Source organism: Vigna umbellata, chromosome 1 (genome assembly GCF_029865625.1).
Source record: "Vigna umbellata cultivar VRB3 chromosome 1, Vumbellata_1.0, whole genome shotgun sequence".
Taxonomy (NCBI): domain Eukaryota; kingdom Viridiplantae; phylum Streptophyta; class Magnoliopsida; order Fabales; family Fabaceae; genus Vigna; species Vigna umbellata.
In genome coordinates this window covers 109,072,726-109,095,577 of record NC_142165.1, presented here as the reverse complement: position 1 = coordinate 109,095,577, position 22,852 = coordinate 109,072,726, and the positions used below count along the sequence as shown (strand labels likewise).

Here is a 22,852-nt window from a genome sequence, read left to right as displayed (position 1 = left end):
TAATGCCAATTTTTCTTTAGTTTTATTATATTTTTTTTAATATCTTTTTGTAATTTCTTACGTAAGTATTTTTATCTTATTATTTATTGAATTATGTTTAATAATCAAAATCATTATTATTAAGAAATCTTATTTATAATAAAATATAAAAAATACATATATGATAGAAGAGAATGTATGGTAATTATTCATTTAAAAAAAATTAAATTAAATGAGGAGACACTTCCATATATATTATAAGAAACTTGTTTACAATACATTAAATTAATAAAATAAATAATATAAAATCACTAAATTAAAATAATAAATTTTATAAATATATTAATTAATTTTTATTGTGTAATTATATAATGAAAATAATTAGTTTTATAGTTATGTTAATTAATTTTTAAGGTGAAGTATGACATTTTCAAGAATTAAATGGTGTCTTTTTTAGTGAGAGAGTTTCAAGTCTTATTGAGAAAATGAAAAGATTAAGTTACTAAAAGTTTAAAAGATATATATGATACAAAAGTAGTATTAAGGAAAGAATTTGTATAAATATTCCGTGCCGATATTGTATATATAGGTTTCTTATGTCATAAATAGATATAATAAATGAATTCAGTTACATTAAAAAGATAATCAAATATTATATCTTTAAGATATTAAAAAATTGATTATTATATCATAATATAATTAAAATATGATAATAAGTTAATATACAATAAAATATTAATTATCTTTTATAATATATATATTGGAGGTATCTACAATAGTTTTAATGCATAAAAACTTAATCATCTTCAATTTTAATGTAAATATGTTTAATATACTACTAAATATTAAAATATATATATATATTATATAAAAAGTGTAATTTAAACTGATCGGTGTGCTTAGCCTATACTGTTGTCGTATACATTTCTCTCTATACTAATAAAGCAAAAGGTTAGAAAGTAACCAATATAATTATCACCAATTTAATATTAATTTAAATTAGAAAATAATTTAATTTAAATTAGCAATAAATCTACCCTTACCTTATCAGCCTTATACGCTTACTCACAACTAATATTTAAGTTCGTGTACAAAACAAGTATTTGATATTTTCCTATTTATTGATATAACTATTCTTCAATATACAATTTATAACAATATAATATAAATTTGAAATATCGTTTTTTTCTTCAGAGTTATTTTAAATATTATATGTCCACACATATATAAAATATTTAAGCAAAAAAAATTTCATTTCATTCAACTTTTATTTTTTAATATGGTTGGATATCGTTAATATATTATTATTAGAAATTCTTAAGTAAAATACTATGTATTTTATAGGTATGAGCTTAGACACATTTCTTTGTATATTTTTATTTATAAATGCATAATACCATCTCTTGAAATATATTTAGAATCTATTTCATATCTATATCTCTTTTATTTTAGTATGATATCAGATTATGGGTTAGAGCAGAAAGTTTTTTTTTAGAGTTTATTATTTTGTTCATTATCAAATTGTTATTGGATCATACTTGATTTTTAGTATTATTTTCAATATATTTATTTTTTTTGAGGAGTGTGTTAAAAGTTTTATACTAATAATTAAATATAAATATAAATCTTACTTTAATTTATAAGTTAAGTTATTTATAATTTAGTTCTTAATCATACTAAAATACATTTAAAAAATATTCTCTAAAAGGTTTGTTATATAATAATAAGGAAAGTTTTTGTTTTTGGTAAGGATTGAGATCCCTTCTTAAAGCATTCAAAGTTGTTTTGGAGACTATATGAGTTTCTTATGGTCTTTAGTTCTCTCTTCTCCTTCTTCAAGCCGCTGGGAGGGTACTTAAAGTTAATGACTTTACTTGATAATATTTAATAGTAAGTGAGTACTCAGGATTAGTTACCTGACCTTTCTATCAAACATATATTTATATATATTAAAATGAGCTTACCCTTAGGACTGACCTATTACTAATAAACGATTAATATTTTTATTAACTATTAATCAGTTGTAACTACGACTATCTTAACCGATTGGTTAAGAGTTGTTAATTATTTGTTCGTCTAATCCATTAGTGTATCCATAGTTTTATATCCTGCATCAAATAAACAACAAACATGTATAAAATAAAATTTGTTTATTTTATATATTCAAATACTCATTATAAATTTTAATCTATAATTAATATATTTAAAAATACAATATATATTACAAATTTTAGCTGTATAAAATATATATATATATATATATATATATATATATATATATATATATATTACCTGTATAGGAAAATAATGATTTTTAGTTTTTATCTGTACTTGACAAAATAAGAATTTTTTTTTTATGTACAGATAAAATTAAACAATACTAGTTATGATTTACGTATATGGAGTCCTATGAGGAAAACGCGGTTTCAAACGTGAAAGCACACGTAGTCGGCAAGATCGTGTTAGATTGAGTTGGACGAAATTTAGGCCCAATTTGGAATTTTGAAGTCCGGGGAATGGGCCTTTGAATTGGCGACCCGAGATACAGTATAGATAGATAAATACATACCTTATATGATTTTAAATACGGAATGACTGGGAAAATAACTAAACTATCAAAATCCGTGGCATCTCATCGCATAGGGCAAGGGTTGGCATCGTTCCTTTCCGATGAGTTGTATGGATTTGTGATTCGTTGAGATTTGACGGCACTTGCATTATCAAAATCTTTGTGTTTAGCGGCCATTGCCTCTGTTCGTGGCTTCAGGTATCTTTCGTTTACTCTTCCCTTCACTCTTGATTGACGTTCTAAACTATCACCACCACTTAATTAAGCACTCCTGCTTCTATTTCTGGTTTTATTTTCTCACTGTCAAGCCCAATTTGCCTAACCCTAAATCTAATCATTTTTTTTTTTTCAATTTTCGCACTTCCAATAGCATCAATCTTTCGTTTCTCACTCTCCGAACCTTCCGATCGGAGATTCGTTCTGCTTGTTACCTGAGAAGCAAATCTATTCCCATTGATTCCGTATTTCATATGCTTCACTCTGAATCCGTTTTCATCTCTAGTACGGAATACGACGTTAAATTAGGAGTGTTATTTACTCCAACGTAGTTATCTATCTTTCGGTTCCGTTTCAATTTAATCAATTGCATTGGTATTTTTTTTTCTTCCTTGGGATTTACTGCACAATTTATTGTCAACCTAGCACGCCTTAGTTCTGTAAACTGGGAAACTGAATTTCTCTTCAGATTCAGAGCTCTGATTTTATGTTTTTAATATAAATAGTATGTGCATATTTCGATAGGTATTTTCAGCTTGAGAGTTGTCGATGTGAGCGGTTTTGAGGTTTCTCTATGGTTTGTCATTGATGTAGTTATGATTATCATGTAAATGCAGTGACCTAACTGTAGATCCTTATAGGTTTTCTATTGATATTTTTTAATACATTGTTGTAGAATATAATTCGTATCTGTTCTTGAAACTAATTTTACTTGTCATGCTTCTATTTCAACAACCATCCAACTTCTGATTTTGCATGCTACGCTTTCCTTTGCATGAAGTTGTTTGCCGGCTTTCTGAATTCCACAATTGCTATGCAAATTCTGGCGTTGTGTGATGTAACTGACTTGATACGTTTATTAAGCGTTCTTAATGAATTACAACGGTCTGTATCTGTGATATTTGAGAATGGTTTTTCTAATATTGTTAAATGGTTTTCCAGGATTTTGTTAATTCTGCAGCTCCGAAATATAGATATACAAATAATCAGGCTGTAGAGGAGAATGGCAGAATCTATATCAAGCTTTTGGGGTCCAGTCACATCCACCAAAGAGTGTTGTGAAATGAACTATGCTTATTCATCTTACATTGCTGAATTTTATAACACAATATCCAACATTCCGACAATACTTTTGGCTTTGATCGGTCTTATAAATGCCTTAAGACAGCGGTTTGAGAAAAGATTTAGTGTTCTTCATGTATCAAACATGACACTCGCCTTTGGAAGCATGTTGTACCATGCCACACTGCAGCGTGTGTAAGTGTTTCCATCATTTTTTTTTATATTTTTTTTATTTTTTATTTTTTATGTTAGATTTCATTTTGTTTCAAGTCATTTGCGTGATACAAAATGAGGTTGGCATTTTATTGAACCACAAGTATGGATGTCTGATGGTGATTTGCACAATTTCATCCACTCCATGGTGGGTGCTGTTGCCATTACAGCTATTTGATAATACTGGAATACTCAAGAGCCCACTCTGTCCTTTTTTGTTATTAATGACTAATTTCAACGAAATGCATGTTACTACATATATTGTTAGCATGCCAGTCTCATCCTTGAAGGTTTTGTGACCGTCAATTTCAAGAATGCAAAGATAATAACTAATTGTGTGTTATGTGATTGACTTATTTGAGTCAATTTTTTTATTACTAACTATTGTGTGTTTTTGGATATGTGGATGAAAGTTTGCACTCTTTTTTTGTTGCCTGGAGTTGGAGGAAGGGAATAATTTCCGCTGGGGGTACTTGAGTGCTGAATATGTATCTGTGCTATAAGCATGGTTGAACCATTTTGGTTAAGTAACAATAAGGGTAGGGTTTATAACATGGTCTAAGCTGGGTTATCAATCCCCACCGTTGATTGTTGTATGGTTTTATTTATATACAAAAGGGTAGCAGCCCCCATTGTGTTGTGTGTACTCATGATAATGTGACTTACTGTTATATATGTGTCTGTGTATAAATGAGATAACTAGTCCTGAAACTATGTTTCAGTTGCAGTTTAGTCTTCATTTATTTATGTATTTGAGTTAGTTCTTAATTTCACAAAGCCAGTCATTCCAAAGGACTAAAGTGAGATACGAGAAGGATAAGTGTCTCATGAATTTAGATGCCTGACGTACACACTAAAATAATTCAAGTTCTAGGTGGTTAATCATTCCAGGGACCTGTTGCCTATCTATTCACCTAAAAACCACGCTTTTGCTGATATATTCATGAGGGTTCCCTAGGTATTAATCTTTGGTGACATTTTTCTCCTATTGAACAAGTACTACTAGGTTTGAATTTTTGTGTCTTTTAAAAATCGTTTGCTTAATTATGTAGTTTGTTTGTCAATAATTCCATGTCTGTCTGTTTTGGATGAATATTTATTGTTCAGATGTTGCGCTTTAATTCAGGCAACAGCAAAGTGATGAAACTCCTATGGTATGGGAGGTGCTGCTGTACATGTACATCCTCTACTCTCCAGATTGGCATTATCGCAGTACAATGCCCATCTTCCTCTTCGTCTATGGTGCCCTTTTTGCCGCTGCTCATTCAGTGTTTCATTTTGGTATTGGCTTCAAAGTGCATTATATCATTCTCATTCTTCTCTGCATTCCAAGAATGTACAAGTATTATATTCACACTCAAGATGCTTCTGCCAAGCGGCTTGCAAAGCTGTTTTTAGTTACTTTTGTATTCGGCAGTTTGTTTGGGTTCTGTGATCGAATTTTCTGCAAGGAGATTTCCAGTTGGCCTATTAACCCTCAGGGTCATGCGTTGTGGCATGTATTTATGGGCTTCAATTCCTACTTCGCCAACACATTCTTGATGTTTTGCCGGGCTCAACAGCGTGGGTGGTCTCCAAAAGTTCTTCATTTAATGGGTGTATTACCTTACGTGAAGATTGAGAAACCAAAAAGCCAGTGACAGAAATTTGTGGAAAAAGAAGGAAGTCTCTTTCTGATGATACTTTTTGGCAATATAAGTTGTTAGAAAACCTTGTGTCCTTCTAGCCTTGTTTTTTTTTTCCTTTTTCAGTTTTGTGGTTTAGATTGGCTTGAAAATGATGATTGATTATTTATATATTTCGATGTAGAACTAGGACATGTACCATAATTATCCCTCGGGTACTTTCTTGAGCCTAGACCTTAGCTTTAAAATTGTTATGATAACCAAAAGACATAATTTTGCTACACTGGTGGTTGTTGGGTTCCCACATTCTACATGTAATGTCTTGTGTAACCCTATTCACGTTCATTTGAGTATATTACTAACTTGTTTTTGAGCGCTTTTAAATATGTCATGCACTGTTTGCTGTTGCTTCTCACAAGATACCTTAGAAAGTTGTTGGCTGTTATGTCTAATCAATAATTTGTTATTTTACTAACTGACTTGAATTCCTCTTTTTAAATGAACTAATCTATAATCCAAATTGATACCTGACCTATGTCGATGGTATTTGCTTATTTGCTGAAGTAAAATGTCCATGTGATATAGAAAGATAATTTTTATCTATTTCAACGGTAATATGAATATGGTCGCCAGGCAAGAGAGGCAAGTATCTACACTTTTCTCTCTACCTTTACAGGAGATGCATCTTCACTCTGAAGTGATTGGTGAGAAGTTGAAGCTTCTTCCTCTTTCAGCAAAGCCCAGTCTAGCTATTGGAAGGTTCAAAACTTTTTGTTTCTCCATCTACACATACTGATTGTTTACGTTCTGTTCTCCATACTTGGCAGTTTGTCCAGACAGTTGCTACCTGTTTCTCAATTTTATAAATGTTACTGTCTAAGAACAGAAAGTTGTTATAATTATTTGTCCAACAGAAAGTTGTTACATTTAATAATTATTTGTTGTCATTTTATTTTCCAATCTTAAATATATTTTTTATAATTTCATAGAAGAGGGAGAAATCAATGTGATACATTTTCATTTCAGTCTCCAAAATTTAATTTATTTTCAAGCAAGTAATTTATTTATTTGTTAGATTTATATACTATATCTTGTAAAATCTTTACAATTCATTTATGTTAATACATTTATATAAACGCAGGTTTTGCTTATAATGTATACTAAATTATGTTAATATCCTAACAATTTAAATTAGATGGTAGTTTGTTGCAGAACTGTGTGGATCTTAATTCCCTATATTACATTAAGTTTTTGGTTTAGTAAAGTATACATCTAGAAAATAATATGAATGATCCAAGAAATTTATGCGAACTAAATAAGTTAAAGCATAATGGCAATATGTCCAAAAAAAAGAGTGAAAGGGATTAAAATGAAACAGCCATTTCTATAATTTTTACCACCAAATTTTGTCAGGACAGAAGTCTTCTAACTTCATAAGTGGGGGATTAACCAAGACACTGTCTTGTATTTCTGAAGATAAACAATAGGAACTAACGTTTATGTTGTCCCATATACCAATCATAGAATCAGTTTAGGAATTGGAGCCATAAAAAAATGAAGTCGAATTCCAAGAATCAAGATTTGAACACTGATAATAACCAGGAAGCAACTATGATCGTCAAGATCCATTTCTTTCTTTGGCTCTTTCCGTCTCATTTACCCTTTATAAACTCTCAAAGATACTGAATCAGTTCACTAATCTCAATATGTTCCGTTCCCCATAGGTTCTCTTTTTGTAGATTCATTCTGCTGATTTTCCCATTACAATGGGTGCTAAACTCTGTATTATCTGTTACGAAAATAGCAAAGCATGCCCCAGAGATGGCAGTGATTTCAAGAATGAGAGAAAGCAAAGAGGGTTTTGCAGGATCTTGAAAAGAATGGAGGTGGAGAGAGATGAGAAGAAGGTTCGGAATCTGACTCTAGAAGATTGGATAATAGCTTCTCCTGGTCTGAAGCCTGGCGAAGGGTCTTTTTCTTCTAAGAATTTTCAGAAAAAGGTTCATCCTTGTGTGAGTCAACGCAGAGGATCATTGTTAATTGAAACCAAAGACAGTTTATGCTTGGACAGACCCATGAAGCATGATGAAGAAGGTGGAGAAATGTTAAGCTCGACATCCTTAAATGTGAAATCAGAGAGAAGAGTGAGGTTTAAGCTGCCTCATACTGTCATATATTACTCACTAGATGAGCCTTGTTCGCCAGAAGAGACTTATTATAGCAGTCAAATTGATGAAGGGTCGTTTTATTCATCAATCTGCAGAGAATACTCATTCAACTCTTCTGCTGAAGAACCCTTTCTCAGACTCGCAGTGGATATTCTTCCTCTTGTCTCAGTCTCTTCCAAAATTTAAATAAGTTCTTCAAGGAAAAAAATGGAATACACATACTCATTAGTCACTTTCTCACAAGGGATGAATTAATGGCACAATTTCTTTCTTTTTTGTTGAGAGTGAAATAATTTTGTCCATTTATTCAAGTAATGGTGTGTGTAATGAATTTTAAGAACATGTTTTTAAGTGTGGTACAGTTCCCCTTATTATGTTTTAGTGATTTAGAAAATTGGTTGAGTAGAATCGATAGTGAATTTGTATTTAGATGTTTTTATTTTTAAATATACTAAGACTAAAATTTAATATAGTTCTTATTAATTTGACACAAAAATTGTTTAAAATCATTTCAATTAAAAATCTGTTATGGATCTAAAACTATAATTGTTTAAAAGTGTCAATAATATCTCCCATCGCAAATGGTTGGCTATTGCTTCCTGCATCCTATCATTTTTCTTCCTGCTCCTTCATCCCTTGCTGTGCAGCTTCAGTGGCATCTTGTTCCAAGCCTTTCCTAGATGCGTTTCCGGCACAGGATAAGAGTCCAGCGTTAGTCCGCAAATATCACCGGAAGGGGTATTTCCGGAATGATTTAAATGGGAAAATGATTTGAAAGGGTTCTGAAATAAAACTTTCTGGAATATGAGATGCATTCCTAATTAATTTTGTTTTAGACTTTGTGAACTCTTACAAATGGAATTCGTGGGATTTTTTCTTTTCGGAATGGTAAGAACCGAAAACAGCGCTGTAACTTTTTAGAACATCTCAGAATTATAAAAAAGATGGAAAAACACTAACACTCTAAGAGAAAGCCTCGTAATGTCACAGTGTCGTTCCTTCTAATGTGCGGGAGAGGAAAACATTCGTGAACTTCATTCATAAAAAAAATGCTCAAATAGCTATCTCTGTGGCGTTCCAAGCGAGCAAGTTTGGTGTCCCTCTGTACACAGGGCACGACAACTTCATAACTGATACACATAATTGTGAACCTCACTTCCGGACACCAAGTTCCGGAATTAACAATTTCATCTTTCCGTAAAGTACATTTATATTTCGAGATTTAACTTTCCAGATCATACAAATCTATTCCGGAACTATTTTTCCTAAAGATACTCAAAAATATTCTGACGGATATGATTTTCCCGAATCATATATTATGCATCCGAAAGTCAATTTCCCATCTCTCATCCCTATTCCAGATCATATTTTGCTGAAGTTTATTCTGGATTTCAATTTTCGGAAACTTACCTTCAGTATTTCATAAACAAGGGCAGAAATGGATTTCAAAAGAATGAAGGGGTGCAAAAAGAAATTGATGGGATGCAGAAAGCAATAGCCCAAATGGTTTTACATTGAACTTTTATAGGGCCATTCTTAATTTGGGAAAAGCTTATGAATGATTCTTAATTTGGGAAAAGCTTATGAATGATTAGAGTAAAGTTTTCTGACTATGTGCCCATTGGCTTTGCTTTGTTTGTTTAAAATAAATTATATTAAATTTTAAAATATATAGAGTTAAAATTTACTCCGTTCAAGTTGCATGGAGTTGTCTACAATAAGCATGCTCATGAACCTTGGGTTTGGAGTAAGTCAGTACTTGTCAGAGATACAGAAATAAGGTTTACTACTTTCAATCTGCATAGGAATTATAGGTGAATAGCTTTGGCTGAGTTCTAAGGTGGACGAAAAGACACACAAGATTGTTATGGGATTATGCTTCAGAATTTCATAACTGTGCCGTGCATGTGTTGGAGAATATTTTTATGAGGATTTGAAATCTTATATATGGCTTGATCTTGTTAGGAGAGTGTAAGATTTTTGTGTTATATTAAAATTATTAGTTATTCAGTCTATAATGTTTGTTGTGTCTATCAATTTTTCCCTCCTGTTTATTTTATTTATTTTTTCACATTTCTACTAAAGTAAAGGTAATTTAAAAAACTAGCGTACAATACTGCAATGTATTATATAAGAATGGTGTTCCAAATAGTCTATTTCACAACTAAACTAACAAGATATATATAACCCGGGAGAGTGCGATAAAATTAAAAAAGAAAGTCACCTATCTCTCAATATAACATAACTGGATGTATTTGTTTTCTGTATCTTGGAGATTCTCTTCAGGATATCCGCAAAAGCCCTTTTATCCTGTACATAGCCAAGAAACACAGATGCGAAATTCAACCTTTTGCAGTGCAAAGCAAAACAAACTCCCTAAAAGCCATACATACATACCACGGCTTATGTATCAGTATGGTAGAACTAGGGATTCATTAAGACAAATTACCATAAAATATTGACAATTTTAGATTCCCGTGTTCGACTTTGCACTAGCCAGTCAATTTCGTTCCAAATAGTACTAAATGTTTAGCTCTACAGAATTGTGAGATGTAGCATAATTTCCAAGAACCTAGGAATCGAGTTTTATTCTTTACACAGATTTAGCTAAAAGGCTTCTGTTAAGATCACAAAACAAGTTGAGAAGCCCGCATATATAGACATGGGTTGTAAGAATCACTAAGCAAAAAATTGCAGCTCAATAAAGGAAAAGCAAAATTATTGGTAGAGCTTACCTCTGGACATCTTAGCCTTGCTCTGAATTTAGCAACAAGGTCCTGTGTGGTCAATGGAGTCTTCTGCATCAAAACAGCCCTGATTTCTTCCTCACTCACAGGTCCAGAAGGTATGGGGGAAGAACCACCTTTAGATGATGGTGCTGGTGGTACACCTTTTGCAGGGGTGTTATTTTTAGATGCAGAACCGTTTTCATCTTTCACAATTGATTTTGGTTCCTGATCAATGGATGAGAAAGGAAATTTAGTGCTTTCAAATGGGATGAGAAATTTCGATAACACTTAAAAGGAAAACCTTTTGGATGAGCTTTCAAATTTTGTTCTCTAATACTTGAAAGTTAAAATATTTTTGAAGGTGCTCCAATACAATAAGGTAAAGATAGATTGTGTTTGGAAACATCAAATTGAAAATGCTTCATAGCTAGATAGAGTGCACGAATGAATGATTGAGTGACAAATCAAGGTGGAATAATAAATAGCATGAGTTCACAAGTGCTCTTTCAAAATCCTTTTCATTTAAAAATTTAAGTTCACATGGCTTTTTATTTTATTTCACAAGAATCGGCGCCGTATAAACATGAATCATTGAATCGTATTGGTGATAAAATATAAATAGATTCATTCATGTATATCATAAGACATGAAGTCATTTAAGATTCATCTTGAGATATGAATGAATCAGTCGGTAGCCAAAATGTATCGAATTGTTAGCTTTTGGTTTTCTAAGTTTATTTTAAATATAAAACCTACTTGGCATAAAAGAGGTTAAAATGGTTTTAAAATGAATTTGAAAACCATTTAACCTTTCTATTAAAAAAAAAGCCTTTTTATTATTGAGTTTGACTTTAAATTTTGCGAAGCCTCTACTTTATTGATAATTATTTATATAAAAAGAATAAAGCTGCAACTATTTTTTAAAATTGAAAATAAAAATAATCTGAAAAAAAAAACTAGTTTTGGTTTCTAAAAATTAGAAAACTTAATCTGTGGATCAAAACTAAACCACACTATTACACAAGGCATTTTTAATCAAGTGAGTTTGGAGAAATAATGACGTACGTTTTCTATTTTGACCTTCTTTGGTGGTGCACCAGTAGTGGCTTTTGTTTCCTCATTGAATTTTCTCTTCCCTTTTGAAGGCTTTGAAATGGATAAAGTTCCCCGAGCAGTTCCTGTTACTACAGGTTTTGAAGGGCTATTGTCAGTGGGTTCTTCCTTGGGTGCATCCTTCTGCTTTGAAGCAATCACAGGAGGAACGCCAGCCTCATCATCCACCTAAACAACCCAAATGACCCGTTAATGGAGGTAAAAATGCTCAAATGAAATTTAGGCTATTGGTTTGAATAAGCCATTCCCCCTTTTAGAGGTTATAGATAAAAGCAACCTGCTCCTTAAAAAGGGTTGCACTCATTGTAGTTAGCACTAAGTTGTATTTATCATGCACTAGAGCCTAAGGAAAACTTAAACTATATCTACCAAAAAAATTTAGAACGGAGAATTTTAAGAAAAAAGTAACTACGTCTACCATACATCATCATCGTAATCATCATCTTCAGCATCGGATTCATTAAGACCACTAGTACGTAGCAGTTTCTTCAGCTCTTTCCCAGATTTACTCAGGCCTCCCCCTTCTTCATTTTCTTCATCTTCATCCTCGTCGTCCTAAAGTTATATTAAAAAAAGTAGTTCAAGAAGGTATGTAGCAAAAACCAAATTTGAATATTTATATTCCACTCCTTTTTATATAAATTTGTAAGTTCAATAAGCTAAATGCCATCAAGGAAAATCATGAGGGTTGGTTTCTAAAACTGCATGAGTCAATAATTAAATTCAAAGTACAAAGAGTAGAACATCAAAAATGCTAAATAAGGTTATCACAAAATGACTGAATGGATAAAATAGCATGCATCCATGTAAACAATGAACAAAGGATCCCTTAAATGGGAACAGAGAAAAACTTGAAAAAATACCTACTTCAGTCAAGTCCTAAAATTCTAAAAATAGGCTGTGTTACTCAGCGAAGGTACTCTTCTACAGGAAATTCCTCAAAGTGGTTGTTTGAATAATTAGTTGACAAAAACTATTTCCTCGTTTTGTGCCAACTTTCCCTTACAGCAGATTCGTAGCATCAAGTGTGAATATAGTCTCTAGAGTGTGCCCCCAAAAGAGAAAATTGATGTAGCAACTATAACCAATGAGACATCAATGCCATAAAACACAAAATAAACTGTCAGCAGAACATCTAGCTTCTTACTCACAAGTATTTGTGGAACTTCAACTGACCTGCTTGATTTCTGGAGGAGCAGGAACTTCAGGAGCCAAATCTTCCCTTTCCGCAGGATCGTTTCCAACAGCTTCATCATCATCAGTGAAAATCTCTTCATGCTCCCAATCATCACCTATACATATGCACAAGTATAATAATCAATAGAAAGAATAAGCATATAGCTATGAAGTATTCTTCAAACTTTCCTCACGAGTTTAAACTGTAAGAACCTAGAAATGCCACTGATTCTTGATCAGTTAAGATTAAATACTTCAATAGAATGGGAACATTCTAGCGAAGGCTGTCAGTTAGACTTAAAAAAACCAATCAAATCGATACTCAGAATAATAAGGCAGAGCAAAACATAACCAGTATACTCACATTGGGAACCTGTTTAGATACACTTCTTCAGAAACACTTAAAGGAGAAGATAAACAGAAAAACGTCTTTCAATAGACTATAATTAGTTGGCATAAATTAAAAATCAACTTTTGGAGAAGCTGACATGAGGGAGTTTCTTCAAATTAACTTATAAAAGTGTTAATTTTAGTTTGTGGAGAAGTTTAGAACAACCCTAGGTATTGATAAGTTGAGTGTAATAGACACATGTGAATGATGGATCGTTTTGATGCTTGATTCAGGCCTATTGACCTGCTATATGAAAAGATATCCATTCAAGAAGGAAAAATGCCTGCCACAGCCAGTGTTAGGTTTCTGGGTATGAAACCTAACTGTCTCACAACACACACTCACACAATAGCACCCAAATGGTAAGAAAAGAATGAAAATATGTATTCACATCAACCAATGTCATGTACAACCAGTAACTAGGAGCATAATCCCCCTCCACAGGATCAAGGTTCCTGTCTATACAATTGATATCAAAAACTCCCCCTCTACCAGACCCTCCCTTGCCTTCTTATAAAGGCAGCCCACTTCTAACTACCCAACAACAATTAATTCCTAAACTGAACAATTAATTCTTCAACTGTTTTCTCTCTCCTGCACACCTAATACCCATTATAACCTATCATATTAAATCCTATCATTACACCCTGCTGCAAAACAACCTTGTCCTCAAGGTTGGTACAGTAATGCTTGTTCCCATGGCTCATCTTCATCATAGTAAGGGAACCCACTGGCTGCTGCCTCCAATTCAGGTCTGGAGGCTTGGGAGGTGGTCTATATGAAAGAATTGTTGACTCCTTTAAGAGTTTCTTTTTTTCCAGAATTCCCATGGACCCTATGATTCTTCTATATTGCCTTCTGACCTGGTGACCACTTACATGGGCCTGGATTTTAACTCTTTTCTGATGAATGATCAAGAATTCTTTTCTCTTCTTCCACCCCCAAAACCTTTTTTGTATTTTTATAGCAGCAGTACTGGCGAAGCCCTCTCCTTGCCCAAATTTGTTCATCCTAGAAGCTAAAAAGGAAAGAACTTGTTGATCTGACCATCCAATTCCTTCATCATCATCATGTTGAGCTAACTGTTTCCTCTGAATGTTAAATTGCAGCCCTGCAAAGAAATATCTCTGTCATTGGTCTTCTAGTGTTTTATATGTTTGTGACAACCATATTTTTTCCCCACTCAAGACAGCTGCATCTTCTACTTTATTTCCAGCCATCATACTCACCCTGTTCCCACCATATTCTGCTTTCTTTCCTCTGTCTTCACCCTTCTTCACTGTTTTATCATACACATCACAAGCTACCCCACTATCTCTCCTAGAAACGGCAGCTTCTGCCACTTCCTGGGTAGCAACACAAACAATGCCTCCATCACAGTTTTTGTCTTCTGCACTGATATCTCTTTCTCTTTCCTTCCCAGAAAGAGCAGCTTTTGCCACTTCCTGGGCAGCAACACAAACAATGTCTCCATCACATTTTTTGTCTTCTGCAATGATATCTCTTTCCCTTTCCTTCCCAGAAACAGCAGCTTCTGCCACTTCCTGGGCAGCAACACCAACAACTTTTGCTACTTTCCCAATAGCAGTAAAAACAACAGCTTTTGCAACTTTTCCAGCAGCAGTCACACCAATGTTTCCAGCACAGTTTTCATCATTGCCTTCCTCTCCACATATATTTTCTTTTCTCCTATTCTGTCCTCTAATTCTTGCAAAACCATCAACACTCAAAATTGCAGCTTCCGTTTCTCTTTTCTTCTCAAAAACAGAACCTCTAACTCTTCCTCCGAACCCCCTTATCAATGCCTCTTTCAGCCCTTTCCAAGAATGGTTCTTGGTTTTATTTTCCCAGGCCCTGAACCAATATATTGCACCTCCCTCCATGCTAGCATAGGCCAATCTTAATTTTTCCCCCGCTGCCACGTTTTGGATCTCAAAAACTTTCTCTGCTCTGGATATCCATCCCTCTGGATCAATCCCCTCAAAAGTAGGCAATTCTATATGCTTCCTCCACTTCTGCTGCCCTTTGCCCTCGTCTTCCTCCAGCTCTTCCTCTGAACCATCTTTCTTTCCTTTCATGGCAGATTCATCACTTCTTGTTGAGCCCTTTATCTGAATCTTGATATTCTGCATCATTTCTTTTATTTCTTGGATATTTCTTCTCCATTCTGCTAGCACTATTTTCTATCCGCTGGCCCACTTTTCCACATTATCGATTCTTCCTTCCATCACGTTCTCCTCTCCAAAGGATCCGGCAGCTTCTTGATCCGGCAGGTCGGACCAAATTGTTAGGTTTCTGGGTATGAAACCTAACTGTCTCACAACACACACTCACACAATAGCACCCAAATGGTAAGAAAAGAATGAAAATATGTATTCACATCAACCAATGTCATGTACAACCAGTAACTAGGAGCATAATCCCCCTCCACAGGATCAAGGTTCCTGTCTATACAATTGATATCAAAAACTCCCCCTCTACCAGACCCTCCCTTGCCTTCTTATAAAGGCAGCCCACTTCTAACTACCCAACAACAATTAATTCCTAAACTGAACAATTAATTCTTCAACTGTTTTCTCTCTCCTGCACACCTAATACCCATTATAACCTATCATATTAAATCCTATCAGCCAGTGTGGCAGTTTATAGGAGCCGACGAGAAGGCATGAAATTGAGTTTGGACGCAGGAGTAAGGTTTTTTCTCTGGCAGAGAGAACACTGTTACAGGAACTGAGGCTCTGATGAGGTGCATTAAGTAGTGGACTGAGTGTAATTATATTCCTTTCAATAATAGAATAATTATTTTTTTCTTTTGGTTTTCTATCAGCTAGTGCTTTCCGGTTGGATCTAGCCACATAATCCAGCCGCATCAAAGGCAAAATACACAAAAGTCCAAACCTAACAATATGAAGTCTCAACTCCTCAGTTTGATTCATTTAGAGAATTTGTTTGATTTTGCAATTTAACACTAGGCTTAAACCTCCAAAACAATGAAAAAATCAAGGAAGCAACTGAGAACGATGTACTAGACTTCATTTAAAAAGAGGCATGGTATATAATATAAAAGAATTGCATCCTATCATCCCCAATATGTTAATTTATCTATCTCCAACCTGAGTAAGGGCACATACCCATTCAGATATATATGGCATGGAATTTTACAGCAAAGAGATCATCACTGCATAAAACCAGCACTTAAAATAATAACCATCACAGCCATTTTTATCAGAAAATAGAAAGTACAAGCAAGACAATTGCCTACCCTTTTCGATATCATCATCATCCAGATCAAGGTCTCCTCCCCTCGGACCTTCTTCATCATCATCACCACCTTTTTTGTTTAGTCCAAGTCTACTCCTCCTTGCTACCTCCTCATCTTCATCCTCTTCTCCTTTATCTGATACATGGCTTTCATCATCTTCGTCAGTTTTCTTACGGCTTTTCCCTCCTCCGCCCACAATGATCTCCTTGTCATCAAACCTCCCACGTTCACCAAATGCAGCTGGGCCATTATTTGCTGCTTTCATCATCCATCTTTCATATCCATCAGCAGTTTTCTTTCTGTTCTTCATTTTCTCTTCTGCTTCCTCCAATGTCAATTGTTTATATTGTGCAACTTTGTTAAAATTGTACCTAAATTTAAAAAACATAAAGAAGAAAGAGCATACAATATCACATGTGTCTACTGTCTTTGACAAGCAATATTCCCAGACTTTTGGGTGATGGAGGTATCCCTCACTTTAGGTCTCAAACACATTCTTAATTACCAAAACTATTTTCTAAAAAGAATTAAAAAAGTGGTAATCACTACTTGATAAATGATATTTAACATGTTAAGACTTACTAAATATTTTCCTAAGAGGCCCCTTATTGATTACAATTTTCTTTCCTATAAATATAAATTATTGATTAATTTTGAGATCAAAAGAGAGATATGACCAATATAGTACATTAAAAGATTTTACAATCCTAACCATTCAGGTTAGGAGCCTTGGTCTAACCTGCCAAAGAGCAGGCTGGCCTGTTGGCACACCCATTTTTTTTTATTTATCTATATAGATATGTTAAAAACACATTTAATTTTAATAAATCAATTTAATATTCTAAGAAAGGTCTACCAGCTGAAAACAACTCCCTGCCCACTGGTGGGCCAGACCGGTTGCCACCCCTACTCCCCCTCAAACAAACACTAGACCTTTGTAATTAATTTGGCCTCACTCAACTTCCTAGGAAACATCATAGGAGGAAACATATCCAAAGTTGCTCAAAGTCAACTACCTAAAAGTACATAAAACTGGTTGGCAGAGGTACAATAATACGTACCCGCACCACACATTTATGTTTCTTTCTTTTCCTCTTTTTACCTTCTACTTGGTAAAAAGTTCACTCCTTGTTATTGAGGGAATCAAAACTGCCATTGATATTTTCTGAGGAAAGACATTTGAAAAATTTGTCCCTTTGTCTAAGTTACCAAGCTTGCCCTTTTCTGGGTTTTGATAACCCTTTTGCAAGAGTGACGATATTATAATCGTGTACCTCTTCAACCGTATCAAAGAAAATAATGTTTTTAAAAATTAGTAATCTATTCTACCATGTACTTGAATAAATATCCAATAAAACATTTTCGTTAGCTTGGGAAGACCACATAACGAATTTTGCCCATAAATAAACATTGGAACATCCCTATTACAGAAAAACAAAGTTCTCAACTTTAACAGAACCAACATACCAAGAACCAGCAGGAATGGCAACAAATTCCTTTCTTTCCATCATGAGCAGGTAATACGTAGCTGATTGTGCACCTTCGAGATGACCCTGGAATTGAGACTGACCAGTTTCGTCCTCCAAGAGCCATGGTTTGTTCTTGTACTTCTCCTATGTAGTGCAAGAAGAAGTTTATTCAGGAAATAAACACAATGATCCCTCACAATTCAACAGCAATTCATGACCCAATGTCCACATGACTAAAATGTTCACTACAGTTCCATGGGAATATCTTATCCATTATAAAATATGATACTCAAGCACTACTTTCAGACATACTCAATCGTAAACAGTCATGATGAAGAATATAAGAGTGGAACAGTAATTGCACATTGGATTATAGGTTCAATACCCGCAAAGCATCGGTAACTTGGCGGCTCTGTAATCCCTCCTTCTGCAAGGACCACTTGTTTTCAGCACTTTTCTTCTTCGAAAAGTCAGGCAAACCAGATACAAATCTCCCAATGAAGTAATGTTTGTCACTACCAGAGGTAGCGCGAACGCTATACTCCTGTCACAAAAAATCACGTTAATCCCTCGCTTCCAAAAACAAGAACGGTGTACCCTAGTTCTAATCGGATTCACAACTTAGTCACAACACTGGAATGAACTGAAAGAAAATTAAAATGTCATCCAAGAAAATTTAATTCTGATTCAGAAAAAGAAAACAAGAACAGGTAATGCAGGGGCAAGAAAAAAATGAAAACGGGAACACAGATCGAACTCGAATCAAGCGAGTAACGATGGCGCCACAATCAAAGCATTTTGCCTTGTTCTCCGCCATGTTCTTGCCACAGGTCAAGCACAGAGTCATGTGTTTGCAGTTGCTTCCATAAAGATCGGTGGTTGAACCACATCCGCCACACGTTGGCTTCAACAGCAGGTCAATCGACATCTTCTGCCTTTCAATACCAAAAACTAACAGTCTAGGGTTTAACACTCTAACTCACTTGCAATTGCAATTTTTGGCGGGTGGGATTTTATATTTCAACTCGGATTCCATTTATTAATAGTTAACCATGTTTTAGCTTCCTCAAATCGGTTCGACATCTCGTTTAAAACCTTTTAAGAGTCTCATAATTAGTATACTCCTTAGTTTAATTACTTATAACTATTATAACTTTTAATTATAACTGGTAATAAAGAAAATTGATTTGGATAACTATTAGTCTCTTCTTACATATTTTATTACTCATTTCATCCTTATCAATATAAACCACTTTATTAATCATTTTATTCTTTAAATATTATAGGTTTAATAGGTTTGAAGGTCATTATATTTGTGGGTTCGTTTCAATTGGGTCCTCCAATTTTGAAAGTGATCAATTTGGTCCCTAATTTAACAAAATTGAGTCAATAATACCCTTTCCGTTAAATGTAATGGACGGCGTTAACTTTTTAAACATGTAGCATGTTGAGGCATCCTTTTATTTGCAGGTTGCACAGTTTTATTTGAAGGATGCTTCAACATACCACATGTTTAAAACGTTAATGTCGTCCATTGCATTTAACGGAAAGGGTATTATTGACTCAATTTTGTTAAATTAGGGATCAAATTGATCACTTTCAAAATTGGAGGACCCAATTGAAACGAACCCACAAATATAAGGACCTCCAAACCTATTAAACCAATATTATAATAATTTTAACTATTTTTAATGATTATCTTTTAAAATATAGCTTTTATAATAATTTATATTTATTATTATAATTGAAGACTTGTACGTGTTTATACTAAATATATTTCAACTTTATTTTATACACGACAAAGTAAATTTATGCCTATAAAATATGCGAGTAAAATCTATGATGAGTAATAAATCACTGTGAATAATAAATATAGATGTTTAATTACTGGCTTATTGGCAGAAGTGTAGGAATCATATCATTTGATTAGCATACATCTATTAATTTTATTTAAGTTTATTTTTTTAAAAAAAATAAATAATCAAAATAAAATTAATAATCATAATTTAAATTTGGATTTTATATATTTTTATTTATTTAAATTTATACATTGAAAAATACTAAATTTATTTGTATTAACATTTTATTGAATAATTTAATTTAAATTATACTTAAAAATTATTTTTATCTAAACTTATATTTTAAATATCTTTTCTTAAATAAATTTATATAAAATTTTTAAAAATAATATATATATATATATATATATATATATATATATATATATATATATATAATTACAAAAACATTATGATATATTTTAACAACATAGCTGTTAGGACAGATACTACTCATACTTAACTCTTGTACACATGTTCCAATCACTACAAATAAAATGAAACATATATATACTCACTGTAATGAATGAAATTTAAATAAAATTAACTTTTTGATATTAATATAATAATTTTATTATATATTAGAAATAACATATTAATATTTATTATTTTGAACAAAAATATTTAATTAAAACTATTACAAAGAGAGAAACTACATGTTGAGAAAATTATCCGCCAAATGAATAATATGAATTTCTTCCTCCAAACTAAATCCTTTTTGTTATTGCTAAAATTACTGGTTTTAAACAAGATTAGAGATAAATAAACAATGAAGAAAGAAACAAGTAAACAGTGAAGGCGAATTCAACTCAAATAACAAGAACTAATGATTAAGCATCATTGGTGGAAGAGGTGAGTTCACTCCTAAGCCCAATCCTTCTTAATATCAAAAGTGTAGTTGATCTCCAAATACAACTTGTTATCGTCATCGACAAACTGAAAAACATCACACAAAATACAAGGTCAAATAATTATGCATCAAATATCAAACTGTTAATACAAAAAATACATATTATGACAGATAAATAAATATATTATAACAGATATTCCAACATCATAGTTCTCACCGAATTTGAATTCATAATTAACAGTGAGTGGTTAAATGAGTACACATGAAACCTGGCAACAAATTTATTAGAGCATTTAATGGTGAGATGATTGATGCCAAAGAGATTAATATGTGCTAACTTCATTTTCGAAACAAGTCACAACATCTACACTGACATTTGGACACAGACAAGAATTTAGGATAGGCTAAGTTTTCGTATTTAATGCACTGGTGGTGGATCTCGTGACCAATGCAGGCTTGGATCATTGAATGGAGTCATATGAAAAAACAATTTTGAAATGTTAACCTCATATGTTTAGTGCTAAGGAAGTATTAACTACATTACCTTGGATCTAGCTGAATATGTCCCTCTAGCAAAAAGCCCTGATGGTGTTGTCTCTTCGGGCATCTCATGCGTGTAAGGTTCTGCTTGAGGGCTGAATGTTCCAATCATCTCTTTGGTGCTGTCAACTGTAACAAGATATGTACAAGTCAAGTTAATGATTCGTAATTTAATGGTCTCTTTGGTTGGAATGATTTGAAAGGGAAAACTTACCCTTGAGACCGGTTTTCCATACAGTGTTGGTGTATTTGAGACCTGAAACAATATTATGGCTCACCTGGAAAGTGAACATCAGACTGTAACGGCTTCCTTCTTTCAGAGTAAACCATAAACCCTCCGGATTTCCTGACTCTGGTATGGGAAGAACAATGTCTTCTCTACCAGCTGTCTTGATTGCAAGGCTCAGGATCTTCACTTCCGGCTCCAGAGATTCTTAATCGCATTCATAAAAACATCTCACGAGTTATAAGTCTATGATGCAATAGCCAAAGGAAGAAACAAAAACATGGAACCACCACGGATTCTTTCTTTGTCTCTATCAATTCACAGTAAAACATACACCATTTTGTTTTTTCTATCGTACACTACTAGGAAAACTGTTACATTGTCTGAGATAATCATATGGATATTGATCAAAAGTGTAATAATAATTACTGCATACTGAAGGCTTGTTTTGTCTCAAGATAATGTGGAGAAAACAGAAAGAAACTGAACAGGTAATTACCACCAACAGCGTTAATGTCAACACTGCCAAGAAGCTGTTCCTTCCACCTCCTCAAGCTCTCATCATCCTAAGATCTCAAGCAGAAAACGCATAAACGATGAAAATCTTTATTTTGAAAAAGTACATAAAACTGAAAGAATTGCATGTAAGTAGTGTGGAAGGAATAAAGAAAAGCGTAGATGTTTAAGAGCGAACCTTATCCTTTTCGAGTTGCTCTTTCAAAGTGCACTGGGGACCCAAGTCGATCTTCCTCTCGACATCCTCTTCTTCATCCTCGGTGACAGCAGCGGAGCCTTCACTCATGTGTCTACTGAGACTCGTCCCTCGTTCGTCGCCACTTTCCTCCTCGTGAGCCGTTTTTCCGGCCTGCTGCGTTTCAGGTGCACCCTCCTTGCCTTTGTCATCAAAACCCATGCTTTTTGCCGTTGGAAACCACCCCAATGGCCAAAGACATCAACGGTGGCGAAACCCAGATGGCAGCTTGACGAGAACCACCACCTAGCTAGCTAGCCAGAGACACAGGATCAGAGAGAATTGAAATCCGCTCCAACGTGCAAAAGGGTTGTGCGAAGATAGATAGAGTGAGAGAGAATTGAAGTGCGTTGCAGAAGAAAGGGTTGCAGCAAGAAGGCAAAGAAGAGAGGTGAAGATTGCAAAGAGAGAAGGAAATGGTCTTGTGGTGATCCGCAATTCACAAATATTCAACGACAAAAATGGGAGAGACTCCTCTTCCTCCTCCTCATCATCATCGTCGTGAAGGTCACTCTTCTAGCACTAACTCAAAATAAATTATTTTTATTTTTAAAAAACCATTCAAACCCAAGATAGTAACCAAGAAGACCAACCAAACATATATAAAACAAAATCACAAAAAAAAAATTAATAATGACATATGGTTTGAGTTTTGAGTTCTGGTGAACTAAACAT

At 33.7% G+C, this 22,852-nt stretch overlaps 4 protein-coding genes across 4 annotated transcripts; 2 read left to right on the top strand and 2 right to left on the bottom strand.

The window, feature by feature from the left end:
• The first annotated feature begins 2,560 nt into the window (after positions 1 to 2,560).
• LOC124833659 (alkaline ceramidase-like) lies at positions 2,561 to 6,048 on the top strand. Its single transcript, XM_047308186.2, has 3 exons — positions 2,561 to 2,746; positions 3,707 to 4,021; positions 5,166 to 6,048. Exons 2-3 carry the CDS (start codon positions 3,768 to 3,770, stop codon positions 5,677 to 5,679), a joined length of 768 nt encoding a protein of 255 aa, XP_047164142.1. The 5' UTR covers positions 2,561 to 2,746; positions 3,707 to 3,767; the 3' UTR covers positions 5,680 to 6,048.
• A 157-nt stretch (positions 6,049 to 6,205) lies between these two features.
• On the top strand, positions 6,206 to 9,821 carry LOC148207092 (uncharacterized). The gene is made up of 2 exons (XM_088105548.1): positions 6,206 to 6,423; positions 7,469 to 9,821. The coding sequence occupies exons 1-2, from the start codon at positions 6,281 to 6,283 to the stop codon at positions 8,016 to 8,018; spliced, it is 693 nt and encodes a 230-aa protein (XP_087961674.1). The 5' UTR covers positions 6,206 to 6,280; the 3' UTR covers positions 8,019 to 9,821.
• A 115-nt stretch (positions 9,822 to 9,936) lies between these two features.
• On the bottom strand, positions 9,937 to 18,982 carry LOC124833655 (transcription initiation factor IIF subunit alpha-like). The gene is made up of 9 exons (XM_047308183.2): positions 18,730 to 18,982; positions 18,358 to 18,516; positions 17,971 to 18,116; positions 16,504 to 16,874; positions 12,851 to 12,966; positions 12,098 to 12,229; positions 11,627 to 11,842; positions 10,568 to 10,786; positions 9,937 to 10,142 (listed from the first exon to the last, which is right to left on the bottom strand). Exons 1-9 carry the CDS (start codon positions 18,898 to 18,900, stop codon positions 10,053 to 10,055), a joined length of 1,620 nt encoding a protein of 539 aa, XP_047164139.1. The 5' UTR covers positions 18,901 to 18,982; the 3' UTR covers positions 9,937 to 10,052.
• A 1,478-nt stretch (positions 18,983 to 20,460) lies between these two features.
• Positions 20,461 to 22,852, bottom strand: LOC124833723 (rho GDP-dissociation inhibitor 1-like). Its single transcript, XM_047308269.2, has 5 exons — positions 22,121 to 22,852; positions 21,926 to 21,992; positions 21,415 to 21,633; positions 21,205 to 21,329; positions 20,461 to 20,746 (listed from the first exon to the last, which is right to left on the bottom strand). Exons 1-5 carry the CDS (start codon positions 22,337 to 22,339, stop codon positions 20,675 to 20,677), a joined length of 702 nt encoding a protein of 233 aa, XP_047164225.2. The 5' UTR covers positions 22,340 to 22,852; the 3' UTR covers positions 20,461 to 20,674.